Genomic DNA, 13,455 nt, shown 5'->3' on the forward strand with positions numbered 1-13,455 from the left:
TTTTCTTGATGACAGGTTGCACGACTGCATGTTTAAAGACAGTCGGAACATAGCCAGATGACAGTGAGAAGTTCATTAGAAATAAAATACAAGACCCGATTGTATTCAATGCATCCTTAATGATACGAGAGGGAATAATGTCGTGCAAAGAATTTGAGCTTCTCAGATTATTAATTATTTCCTTTAAAGTCAAAAATGACACAGGTTCGAACTGTTGGAAAACCGTTGAACATTCAGAAGCTGGGGCTTGATTTACTACCAAAGAATGTGTGGCCCTTAACAATGAGATTTTATCTATAAAATAATTTAGAAATTTTTCGCAGAGGGCCGGGGAGGCACCCATTGAAACATCCGAACAGGGATTAACCACTGAATTAAAAATTTTAAACAGGACTCGAGGATTATGGCTGTTATTCGCAATAATGTTAGATAAAAAAGAAGTTTTTGCCATTTTGGCAGCCTTCTGGAATTTAGACCGGCTCATATGCAGGATGTCAAGGGACACCTGAAGTTGATCTTTTTTCCATCTTCTCTCAGCTCGACGACATTCACGTCTAAGAGCGAGGATGGATTCATTTAGCCAAGGTTGGCGTGAGGTTTTACGGCGTCGAATCTTTAATGGAGCCACAGTATCCAAAATAGAAGTACATATAGAGATGAAAGAGTTAACTATGCCATCAACTGGGAGAGGTGCATTACTGATATCTTCATAACAAAAAGAATTGGCAAAGGCCGCAGAAAAAAGAGCAACAGCCTCAGAATTAATCGGACGTGATAGGCTCGGTGGACCCTCAGAGTTCAGTTCCATATTGCATGACTGAACATCAAACATAACTGGGAAATGATCCGAAATCCCAGCATCATTGATGTCTGTGATGCAAATGTCCAGTCCATACGACAATACCAAGTCCAGCATATGCCCTTTAATGTGGGTTGATTTCCTCACCCACTGAGTAATATTAAAAGAGTCAATAAGGGCAAGAAAGTCCTTAGCCAATAGGTCCCCCTCGCAGCATATATGAATATTAAAATCACCACAAATAAGTACACGATCATAACTTAAGAAAATAATTCCTAGAAGATCAGCAAATTCACGGATAAAATCCTTGTTGCGCTTCGGAGGTCGATACACCACCGCACAGAGGGTCCGGGGGGAACCGGACAACTCCAGTAGTTGTACTTCAAAGCTGGAGTGCAAGGCGGGAGGCAGTTGCCGCACTCGGAATTTACTTCTAAAAACCGAGGCTAGCCCTCCACCCCTGCCCGTGGTCCTAGGAGAATTAAAGAAAGCACAGTCCGGTGGAAGAAGTTCCGAAAAGGAAGAGGACTCACCAGGGCGAATCCAGGTCTCTGTTAGAAACAGGACATCCAGCCTTGATGCAAGAAAAAAGTCGTTTACAACGAAGGACTTGTTCACCAGTGACCTAGTGTTTAGCAGTGCCATACGGAGCGTAGCCTCGTTGACACTACTGGGAGCACGTCCCAGCCGGCGAAGATTACTGTAATCCACACCTCCAGAGGCCCGCTTCCAGCTCCATACAGGTGGACACTCAGCTGGTAGAACCGGATGGGCTTGCTGGCCAGCATAGCGAATCCATCGATGACGACTCAGTCTGAAGGTATGCTGGGAGGGCCGCAGGTTGTCAATAATGGAGCGGTAGCCAATCACTCCATGTGCTTTTAGGTAAGCTTTAATACGAACGCGAAAACCACTCCGCTTACCCCGTTTCCTATATCGTTTCTTGTGCGGTGTAAAAAGAGGCAGGTAATCCGTGCAGGCGGACGTATGTGGTCGAGGCTGGGAAAAATTCCCTAAGTTCCAATATAGCTCCGGCTTTTGGTGATTCAAGGGTCGAAGATTTAAAAGAGTTTGTCGATCATAGGCAATCAGGGCAGTAACATCCGGAAAGCATATAGAAAATAATAAAACAAAGAGAAAACAACACTCAGGAAGACCGACCCAAAGACGGCTTGCCGTGCACACTGGCGCCATCTTGGAAGGCATCATCAGCTTGTGATGAGAACAGTTGGCTGTTCCGGTCCACACTGCTGACATTTTGTTTAGCCTAGCTACAGCAGCCTCCAGTTTCTCTTTTTTTATCTGGAGCTGCCAGTCTCACTCGTCTAACCCTGTGCCTGTTTAGCACGGGATGTCCCCCTAGTGGCCAATCTAAAAAACTACAACAAAAATGACAAGCCACCCTCTGATTAATGAAATAAGTTAGTATCGGTTCATGGTATCGGTTAACTTTTACGAGTATGAGTACACACACATTTTACAGTATCGGCCCCGATACCAGTATCGGTATCGGTGCATCCCTATGGAACGTCAATAGTTGTTCACCTGGAACTGGTGGGTTCACATGGTAAGCAGAGTAGTGCCATCAAAGGACCAACTTGCTAGCATATAGTAGTAGTCTATAGTACATTTTAAGCTAGCTGTCTTTTCACTTTTGTTATTGTTACTGCCTACTAACAATTGGAAAGATAATTGAATATTAGGTTTTGTTCCACACAATTTCTCTACAAACACATTGCAATTTTCACATAAATGGATAAATAGGCTGGTACATGCTAAAATTTATTTTGAGCTCAAAGCTTTAGCATAATAGAATAGTAGCATTTAAACATGTACATTTTAATAGATCTCATTTCTGAGGTTTATTTTCCCTTCATGAAAAGTTTTGAAGTAGATTGTACATTCTTTTACTTTTGAGTCCAAAAACTACACATTAGAATTTTTAACCAGTATCAGCTCTTTTACTTACCTGCAAATAAAAATCTATGATACTGCTTTACTGACTCAGTAAAGCAGTATCAGTGCAGGTAAGCTTCACTACTACATTTCACCAGACAGTGGCAGCAATGAAGTGTCTCGTGCTTCTGGATGTAGCGCTGCAATTAAAATGTGATTAATAGATAAAACTACTAAGCTCTAAACAGCCACAGATAAAAGAAGAAATATAAAATCTTTGCTGTTGAACAATTTCATGGTGTTGTTTATAAACGGATGTGAATACAGTGGAATTTTAAGTATATCAGATAAGTAGTCATTGACTATCATGTGGGCTGATATTTGTTTTGTTACACTAAATCAAAGTATCTCTAAGTAAGAGTGCATGTCTTTACAGTGCCTCAAAAATGTGTCCAAAAATTACTTCTGCAATCCTGCAATTTCCATTTCCATTGTTTCCTACATTTAGAAGCGTTTTACACCTGTTCTTACAAAAAAGCATAAAGATGTTGAAAGTACCCAAACACCTGCATAGATGAGAGGTGAAGGTAAAGAATTTCACATTTTGTAGCTGATAATTCTAACTAATACTAGCTTTTTTCTCATCTGTCAATAACACTAATTTCTAAACTAATACACTCTGAAATCTTTAAATGATAAATGGCCTGTATTTGTATAGCGCTTTACTTAGTCCCTAAGGGCCCCAAAGCGCTTTACACGTTCAGTCATTCACCCATTCACACACCGGTGATGGCAAGCTACATTGTAGCCACACCCATATGGAAAAGAAATAGTAAAAACATATATGATTTACTCATGAAAGTGGCCACTTTCATGAGTAAATCATATATAAATCATATAAGGCTTACATGATTTACTCATAAAAGTGGCCACTTTCTCATTACTTTCATATATTTTTTTAGTAAGTATATAAAACATACAAGTTTCATTATATAATTTTTCAAGGGATCTTATATGTGCTTTCACTCCTGTATGCTTTTCATACAAGTTTCATACAAGACAGATAAAAACTTTATATATATCTTTTCCATATGGGCAGCCACCCTGGGGCGCACTGACAGAGGCGAGGCTGCCGGACACTGGCGCCACCGGGCCCTCTGACCACCACCAGTAGGCAAACATGGGGTTAGTATCTTGCCCAAGGATATTTGGCATGTAGACTGGCGGAGCCTGGGATCGAACCACCAACCTTCCGGTGAGTAGGTGACCCGCTCTACCACCTGAGCCATAGCCACCCCCAAATAGATATAAAATATATATATTTTTTAAAATGATCATAACATTGCTTGATTATAATGTCCAGTGTCTGCAAGCTTCAGTATGACGTTACACCAGAAAGTAGCAGCAATAAAATGATTATCAATGTTATGATTATCCCTGTTCATCCTTTATGCTTTTGCCTCTAATGCTGAAATGATCTCCTGAACAGGGAGATCATTACTCTGGCTCTAAACAGGAGGACACAAAAGAAAAAGTGTAAGTATACACTACCAGGACATGAGAATTGTGATGCAAAATTTTATAGTAATATTTCTAGAAAGTTGTGAATACAGTGTACTGTTAGATAATTTGAAGTATAGTAAATAGTCACTGAGCACCACACTCTGCGTGGTTATATAAGTGTTTTGTTGAACAAATTCAGATTGACTAAGTAATAGAGAAAAAGTGCATTATTTTATAGTGCTTCAAAGTTGTGCATAAATTACTACTTGTAAGATAAAAACACATTTAAAAGTGTTATACATTCAAAAAACAAAAGACACATACATTTGAATGCCTTGGTGCCTTGGATGAAGCTAAACGCATGAAAATAAGAAATGCAACTCCACAAACTGTCTCACTTACTGCTGAACTTTATTTACATATTTCTATGGTTATAATTGAATTCATCAGGTAGGATCTCAACACTTAAAGGAACTAAATGTGTTAATGTCACTATGATCTCTTTAAACTTGGTCAAAACATATGTCTCAGCAGTCATCAAATGCTGGTAACTGGATGCCAAATAACTCAATTTAACAACAGCATAAAGTATTAAGTAACATAACCTTATGGTCCATAAAGCAAAAAACCCCCGAAACAAAACCAAATCTTAGAACGTTATAAACCATATGACATCTTTTCTTTAGTAATAAAAAAAAGGTTAAATTAAGATAAACATTTCATCCATCCATCCAGTTTCTTTCTATTTCCTTGAGTTCAAATCATGGGAGTAAGCCGCCTAAGCAAAGAAGCAAAGACCTCCCTGTTTCCAGCCACCTTTTTCAGCTTCCTTGAGATATAAGGGGAGTGTTTGGGTAGCAGTCAAGGACAAAGGTCCTAGAGGACTAATAACTAGCTATCAAAGATAAATGTTTCAATTATACAAATTTACAGTCATTATATTTTAAACATATCCATCCTCCATACTGATTCAGATACCAATACATCAGTAATTTTATACAACACGTTACAGGCTCAGTCTCAAATAGTGCAAACAAAGCAATGCATGCCATATATTACATATGATATTCATAGTCATAAAAACTGCTAAATAGAATTCATGACATTAGTGTTTTAATCAGTACTTTAAAAATATAAATAAATGCAAGTAAAAGAAAATCTTAGGTAACTTTTTGCTCGTGTAAACTGAAAACAAATAATGGAAGGGACACCTGCTTTTACTAGTTAAGAGATTTAAATTTGTATTTTTCTTAGTCTTGAAAGGATGTGGCTTTCAGTTTCTTTAAACTAGCTCTTGTTTGCTCATATTCATATTGTTTTGCTCATGCGTTGGAATACCTGTCTTCTAATCAGAACTTTTCTTTGTTTTTAGTGTCCTTCCTATTTTTGAGAAAAAGCCTCCCAGCGAGAAAATTGTGTCTAAAGTATAGATACAATTCAGGCCCAAAGATTCAAGACACCTAAGTTCATTTAGAATATCAAAGGAGGGGTCACTGATGAGTTGCTGGCGCTTTAGAGGGTTTCTAGAGTGGGTTACACGGAGTGTTTCCAGTGAAAGGTTAAATGAGGGCAGGAGATACCCCAGTGGAACCATAAAGTAGATTAGACTCTCTTCCACTTTTACATTCCCACCCATGTCTCTGCTCCACCTTCTTTATGGCCTCTGTAATGTTTTCTTTAAAAAAACTTAACACACTGTATCTGGCTACGAAGTGTTTGTGAATTCTGCTGGGTGAATCACTGCTGTGGTTCTCAGTGTGCTGTTTGGAGACTCTATAAGTGACCTGAATTTGGTCACAGTAAAGCTGAACAGACTTGAGTGCATTTTTCAAATCATCCAAAGCTTGACCGATGCAGTCTCGACTCTGAGCCCTGTTTTGCTGCTTCAGAGTTGTAAAAGCTCGGTTGTAATATGCAATAGCCCCCCAGCAGGGGTCTTGCTCTGTGGCTTTAGTGTACATGTCGATGCTCTCTGCAAAGTTCCCCTTTTCGCGTAAGTCATTACCAAAGCCAATGTAGTGGTAAAGATTAGAAGAGGGTGATTCTCTTTGCCTGAGTTTTAGCCTGGCTGCGTCCAGGTCTCGCTTTAGTCTGCCTTTCAATTCCTCAGTAGTCTTTGGCATTGAAGCTTGTGAGTAGCCACATACCCCAAAACTCATTCAGAGCAGACAAATCTGAAGCTGCTGGCTTGTTGTTGCTGCTTTTGTACAAATCATCAAGTTCATCCAGATACTGATTGAAGAGCTCCTCCTTCTTCTTTATGTTTGGGATGTCAGACTCCAAGTAGCTTGATAGTTTGTGAGCCACTGAGCTCTCTCGGCCATCTTTAGCCAAGTTTATTTCTGGCTTTGACTTTAGAGTCAAAATTAGTTCCAGTATTGAAGACATGTCTTCAAATCGTTTATTATTGGGGCTTTTTTGATACATCTTAATCTGTTTCACAAAAAGATGTTGGTTAAGTTTAGTTAAATTCAGTAAATCATCCATTAAAGAGAGAAGGTTCCATGGTAAAAGCAGCATTTCAACTGGATCTGACAGATGACTAGAAGAGATGATGAGCTGAGCAGATCCTGGAGCTCCTTGTCTGGCACTGCGACCAAAAGCCTGCGCCTCTACACGAGCGTTCTCAGGGAGGAAGGTCTGCACAACAAACAAACCTCCAGCTCTCTTTACTTCTTCAGTAATCTGAAGGTCAGTCCCACGACCTGCGAGGTTTGTTGCAATTATAACTTCTCCTGCTTTAAGCTCCTTGGAAAAGATTGAACTATTGTCCATGTTGTTGTTTATATAAAGACTTTTCTCTTTGACTTTATCACCTAGAGCTTGGTGGATAATGTTTGCGCGATTGATGGTCTCACAGATGACCAGCGCAGCTCTTGGATCCCTGTATGATGTGCGCGTTGTTTGTGCAATGACAGCATGACAGATTTTTTCAACCCATTCTTCTTCACTGCTCACGACCACGCCTTCAACCTCAAACAGCTTCCTGCGTTTGAATGAAGGGATCTGACAGGTTTTGATACCATCATAGATTTTCTGCAGAGTCTTAGTTTCCACTTGTTTGCCAAGAGTCCCAGACATCCCATAGATCTGATTGCCATACTTCTGAAGCAAGCCAACATTGGACATGTAGTTTGTTATGGCTGTCATGTCACTCAGCTTTGACTCGTGCTTCATTTCAAGAAACTGTTGTAGTCCATCACTCCATTTCATGCAGTTTTCAACAACACCTGTGCAGCTGTAGTCTACAGGCACTATCCCATGTTTCTCTATGACATATTCATGATCCTTTGTCATGGTTTGTGCATAGAATGCATTTTTAATCCAAACATTTAATTTCGATTTGACCAGATCTGAAAAGAATCCTGGGACATAGCAGATGATTTCAGCTAGGCTCAGTTCACATGGAGTAAAGCGCAGTGCACTTCTTACTTCTTCTTCTGCAGCTCTCAGTGCAGTGCTTTCATCAGAGTACATGTACTGACAGAGGCCGCCACTGGATAAAAGCAGTGACACTCTTTGTGCTTCTCCATCTTCACCTTCTGCCTCTTTGTCAAGTTCCTCTATTGTGCCACTGCTGTTTATGCAGTACAGAGCAAAGTGGCAGGATGGGAATCTCTGTTCTACTCTGTTAAAGAACTCAGCCAGCTCCTTAACAGTAACACTACTGTTGACACTTAGTAGAGTTAAGGAGCCTTGACTCTTTCTTAAGTTCTCGACTGAGCCGTTCGTCAGTATGCCTGTGTCTTCAGCTATCTGAAAAGTAATAAAACCATCATCTTCACCCTTTATGCTTTCAAGCGCAACCTGACAACACAGGTGTTTTGGCCCTACAACTGTTTTTGTATCAATCTTACCGTACTGGTTAACAGTGTTCCATATGAAAGCCAGGAGTGGGTTGAGATGCTGCAAAGCAGGCATGTCGCTGCTTAAATAGACCATATGATGCCCCTTGTCCAACATCAGTGAATCCACTTCATCCACTATTGCACACTGAAATGTTCTCTGCCCAAGTATGTCCTCCCTGTGAAAGTGGTGTCTAAGCCAGTCACCAGCAAACTGTTCAGCAGTGCCATAAACAACTTTACACTCATAGCACTTTTTTAATTCTTCATTTAATTTGTTTGTGTTGCAGTCTACGCTGATCTTCAGAAGTTTATAAAATCTTTGCCATTCCCCAAAATCTCTTTCTGCAAGAACTGATGAACTTGACATGATGTCTACTTTTTCACCTCTCAGAGCTCTGAAAGCAGCAAACATGGCCACTATACAGGACTTGCCCTCCCCAGTCCCAACCTGAATTAACCGCCCTGTTTTTGAAAGAGCCATGAGACACCAGCTCACCATCTGTGTCAGTCGTGGCTTATATTTAAACGTTTTTTCCACTGCCCAACAGAGCTTCTGCAAGGTGTTTTTCAATTCCCCCCTCTCAGAATCATCATTGCGATCCTTATTATCAAATGTTGATACAATGTCTTTGACGTCTTCTAGAAGTCCATCAACCTGGTTCAAATTTTCTTGGCGGATTTCATCAAGTATTTCATCCAGGGTCTTCTCTTTGTCTTCAGCCAAAAACTTCTTTAAGGTTTCATCTGTTATACTTTCATCTTGGACAAGATCCAGAAGTCTCTTTTTACCATTATGTCCGTCTTTCTTTTCAAGTTCCTTTGACTTTTCACCATTGTATTTCCAACGTGGAGAAATATAATGAATCTCTATGCAATGCAACATTTTTATCATCCATGACACTAGATTTTTTAATTTGTCATTTGTTGATTTTTCATATCGTTTCAGAAGAGCTTTGAACAAGTCACTGACTTCCTTTGGGCCCCACTTAATGTTTGTAACCAGACTGTCCAGCTTCTTGAGGAGAAGCTCCTCATCATTATCCATTTTCGGAAAAGAAGTAGAAAAATCTGGTCAGAAAAGAACTTAAAAGGTTGAGGTTATCTCTCTGAAATGAAAAGAGCTGCAGTCATTCTCAACATTGCATATTGTGAAGTGACAATCAAAAACTAAAACCTGCAACAAATTTAGCAGTTTTTTGTATTTTACGTAATATAGTTTGTCTGATACTCGCCTGTTAACGAGATGTGAACACAGTCGACTTGTGTGTGTCAACTCCTCAGATCAACTGATCAACTCTTTATTTAGTTTGTTTTACTTTCTCTTTCACCTGCCTACAAGGGAATTTCCTGCAATTCCCACCTTTATGATGCATTTAGTGTAATTTATTTACCTTCAAACTGTGTCCTTCAAATACAAAGAAGCAGATCTTGAGGAACCAAAAAATGTATTTTATTTGCTACTTAAAAACTCATCTACAAAAAAGTCTATATGTAAAGTCTATATTTTTGCCACAGCAAAACTTTTATCTGCATTTGAAAACAATACTTTCAAATCACATCTCTCTCTCTCTCTCTCTCTCATATGGGGTTTTAAAAAGGGAATAAAGCTTTCATAATCATTTTATTTATTTGCTTTATTTATCTGCTTCATCCTTTCTAGATTTGGTGCCCTTCAGGTCAGGGCATTGTAACTTTAACTAGACACCGCAGGCGTTGCCTGTTTGGAAAGAGTCATGCCACATCTTTGGCAAACTTGTTTGTCTGCAGTAAGTAAGGTTGGGCGATTGGATGAATATATAAACTATCGATTTATTTATTAAGAGCGATTTATTTGTCCATGAGTAAGCTAATAATGTTGGTTGAAGCTAAGAGAAGCAGTCAACATAAAAAGTAATAGCGCTGTTTTGACAGCACCCTCTTCCTCATCAGAGTGCGCAAAATGCAGCGATTGATTTAAAATTGATTACGATTACCGTACAATTGAGTTATAATCCAAAAAGTAGCTTTAATAATACTGAAAGAAACAAGAGAAGAAGGTAAAATATTCCCTCCAAACCAAACTTATAAATTCTAAACGAGCAAATCAGTCGTGCATGATTACATTGCTCCGCCCATCAAAAAGTCACCTGAGTGACTATATCACCTATCGTAATTTAATTGGCTGACGATTGTCGGTTGGAAAACTGTTACATATCACCCAACCTTCGTCTGCAGAATGAATTTCATCATATGTGTTACACATGTGTGTAAAATACATGTTATTTTAACATGTGTAGGTTTTTTCCATCCCTTTGACAATCATGGATTTTCTTGATAGCAAACTATCAAGTCTAAAATGCTCTGATTAACTGATGCAAGCATTTTTAATTTAATATGATTAAACATTGAATCAGATCTAAATCCCTATAACCAGTGCTTTAAGTGGCCCAAAAGAGGTGCCGGTACTCTATTCTTTTTCCGCCTCCCCTGAGGTAACAACAACTATATTGAATGGGTTTTATATACAACAGTCAACAGACAACCTTATACAAAATAATAAATCATTTTATTAGTTTGTGGATTTGCTTGAGCTAGAAAGAGCTACTGAACATAAATAAAATGTGCAAAAAGGTATTGAAAATTTTTTTTAACAAAATGTACATAAAATAAATTATAAACTAATTTGTATTTTGCTCTCTCTTGAGTCACTGCTGGTATCAGCAGCAGCACTTGTAAAGTGTACCTGCAGAGCTTGGTAGTTCTCCCATACTACTTTCACTGTTCTCTCACTTGAAGCAACCCAACGCACTGATAAAACACGGCCTATCACAAGGAGACGTTGTCCAACATTGTGAGCACTCTCGGTTAACTCCCTTTGGTTTTTTGGTGATGCGAGAGGGAGTAAAGCTGATCTAAGAATATTTTAAAGTGGTTGATTCCTCCTACCTCCTTCAAAACATCACAAACTGCCAGTTCCAGTCTGTGATTGGAACAATGCCAGACAAACAGGTAAGGGAATTTGGAACAAAGCTGCGCAGCAACTCCTGCTTTCCTCCCAAGCATCACTGAGGCTCCATCACAAGCAAATGCCAACAAATGTTCCTGTAGGTAGTGAGGGTCAAAGCCATTATTATGAAGACATCCTAACAGTGCTTCAGTGATGTCCTTTGCTGTGGTCCCCTGCAGCTCAATCAGTTCAAAAAATATTGTGTCTGGATTTTCAGTGGAAATAGCTGACCGCAGGCACACGACAAGCACAGACTTTCCACTTATTGTAGTGGATTCATCAATGAGCACACACAATTTTCTTTCATTCATCACTATGTCATTGACTACCTTCTTTTTCATTTCAGCTGCAATGTGATCCAGTATATTTGCACATGAGTTATTAGAGTGCAGAACTCTGCCCATCTTGACACCATTTAAGACTTGCAACTGGACATCTATTGGCATGTCTGTAAAGGGACGCCCATGCTTGCCAATCTTATAAGCTGCTCTAAACACATTGAGGTTGAAGCGTAGTCAGCCTTTCTCATATCTTCAATGTGTTTTTGCATTGTGTTTTGTGTTGCCTTCTCTTTTATTTCAACTGCTTTCTTGTGATAAGTTGAGTCTCTGTGCTCTTTTATTTTCTTTCGTAGTGAGTTTTGTTGTGCAGCCTTGTCCCTTCCAAAAGACGAGATTAAGCACCCACTCCACTCCTGCGACACTCTCTGCCCTTGCTGCATGTCCACGCGAGCACAAACTTGACTACACACACTACAACCCAACTTTTGATTTCTGCTGATCAGCCACTTGTAATTTGTGGAGAAATACCGGACTTGTGCTTGGGACCAACATTCTGGCCACTCATGCTCGCTAACGCGGCTGTTGTCATCGGTAGAAATGGTGTCATTCTCGTCCTCGTCGTCGCAAAAAGTGCCGTCGTCCGCGGCTGCGGCACTAGTGCAGCTTTCATTAGCTTGCGTCTGACCTGCAGCGATATCATTCTGGCTCGGTGGGGTGTCAGCCAGCGAGTCCTCTGATTCTGACCTTGTTCTTTTACTACTCAGAGTCTGAAGCCAGGAGAGCATATTAAGTGTTCATTGTTTTTGTATTTTAACCGAGCAGCTGTTTGCGCGTTTTACACACCCTCTCCGGTCCACGTTAGGTTGTTGACATGACAACGGCAAAAGCGACGCATGCGCTTTTCACTTGTAAAACACATTGGTGTATGGGTAATGTAGTCTCTGCTCTCGGTGGGACGAATTAGGAAGCGTGCTTGTGAAGGGCGCTCTGAAAAGCGGCAGCGCAGCCAAACGATTATAACAGATGTGCAAATGAGAGTACCGGTACGCTAAAAGCACGTTCTGGGCGCATGGAGAGGTGGCGGTACTCTCAAGAGCTATATTTAGAAGTGGCGGTACTGAGTACCGGCGCGTACCGGCCCACTTAAAGCACTGCCTATAACTATTACAATCAATCAATTATAACTATGAACATGCTCCTATAGCATAACAGAAACATGGGTTCCCTTAGGGGTCAAACACTCATGGGCAATGATCTTTTTCTGCACATACTATTTTGGGCTTTTCCCTGTACGTGTATCTGATATGCCTCTCGCTTGTGAAATATTTAATCTTCAGAACCTCTTTAACTGTCCCGAAAGTGGACTGTGAAGAATGTTCACAGCAAAAATGCATAATTAACATCGTCAGAGTTGAACCCTTCAGATGCATTTTTAATATGTCCATGACATTTTAGATATGGTTGGACATATAAGAGTTCTATAATAATAAATAAGAGTTAGATATTCAGCCTCAGACTTTTCTACTTAATACTTCTGGAACTTATTGCTCTGTAGGGCAAGACATGGTGACTATAAACAGCCTGCCTGTTTGGCTAAAGTCATGTCACTTCTTGGAAGGCTTGATTGTTTGTAGAACGAATGGCACGATACGAATCATTGGTTTTATGGTTTTTCTTTCATTTCTTTGACACTGTAACAGTTTCTCTGTAGCAAGTATTAAGCCTAAATCAATTTGTCTGTCGTAGACTGGCAGAGCACAGTAGAAATTATTATTAGCAGACTAAACAGAGGGGAAAAGGCAGTAACCACAGAGTGAGCATTTGACATTTGAGCAATTTCAATAGTGGCATTCATGACACATGAATAGAGTTCATACCTGGCCTCAGGTATGCTTTTATCTCCTCAATGTGTTGAGCTGGTGCTAATTGGCCACACCTAGTCAGGTGTGGATGAAAGCATACCTGAGGCAGGCTTTTCAGGGAGCTCACTAGTCTTTGCCTTGGTGGCACCAGCCAGTTCAGACAGCAGGCTATGGCATAGCAGGCTGGCTGAAATGACTGGTGCAGAGGAGTGTAACAGCTGGTGAAAATATGCTTTTCTAGCATGCTTAAACATATCATTTTTAGATGTAAATAACAACA

The 13,455-nt window shown here is 40.0% G+C and overlaps 1 protein-coding gene across 1 annotated transcript; it reads right to left on the reverse strand.

Moving 5' to 3' along the window:
- Positions 1–6,304: 6,304 nt before the first annotated feature.
- LOC113014069 (protein translocase subunit SecA-like) lies at positions 6,305–9,091 on the reverse strand. The gene has a single exon (XM_080295560.1). It carries the CDS (start codon positions 9,089–9,091, stop codon positions 6,305–6,307), a length of 2,787 nt encoding a protein of 928 aa, XP_080151686.1.
- Between the last annotated feature and the right edge of the window lie 4,364 nt (positions 9,092–13,455).

The sequence above is a fragment of the Astatotilapia calliptera genome, chromosome 3 (assembly GCF_964374335.1).
Source record: "Astatotilapia calliptera chromosome 3, fAstCal68.1, whole genome shotgun sequence".
Classification (NCBI taxonomy): Eukaryota; Metazoa; Chordata; class Actinopteri; order Cichliformes; family Cichlidae; genus Astatotilapia; species Astatotilapia calliptera.

Excerpts from the sequence above, each read along its gene's own strand:
- LOC113014069 (XM_080295560.1), bottom strand. The coding sequence starts at position 9,091 with ATGGATAATGATGAGGAGCTTCTCCTCAAGAAGCTGGACAGTCTGGTT.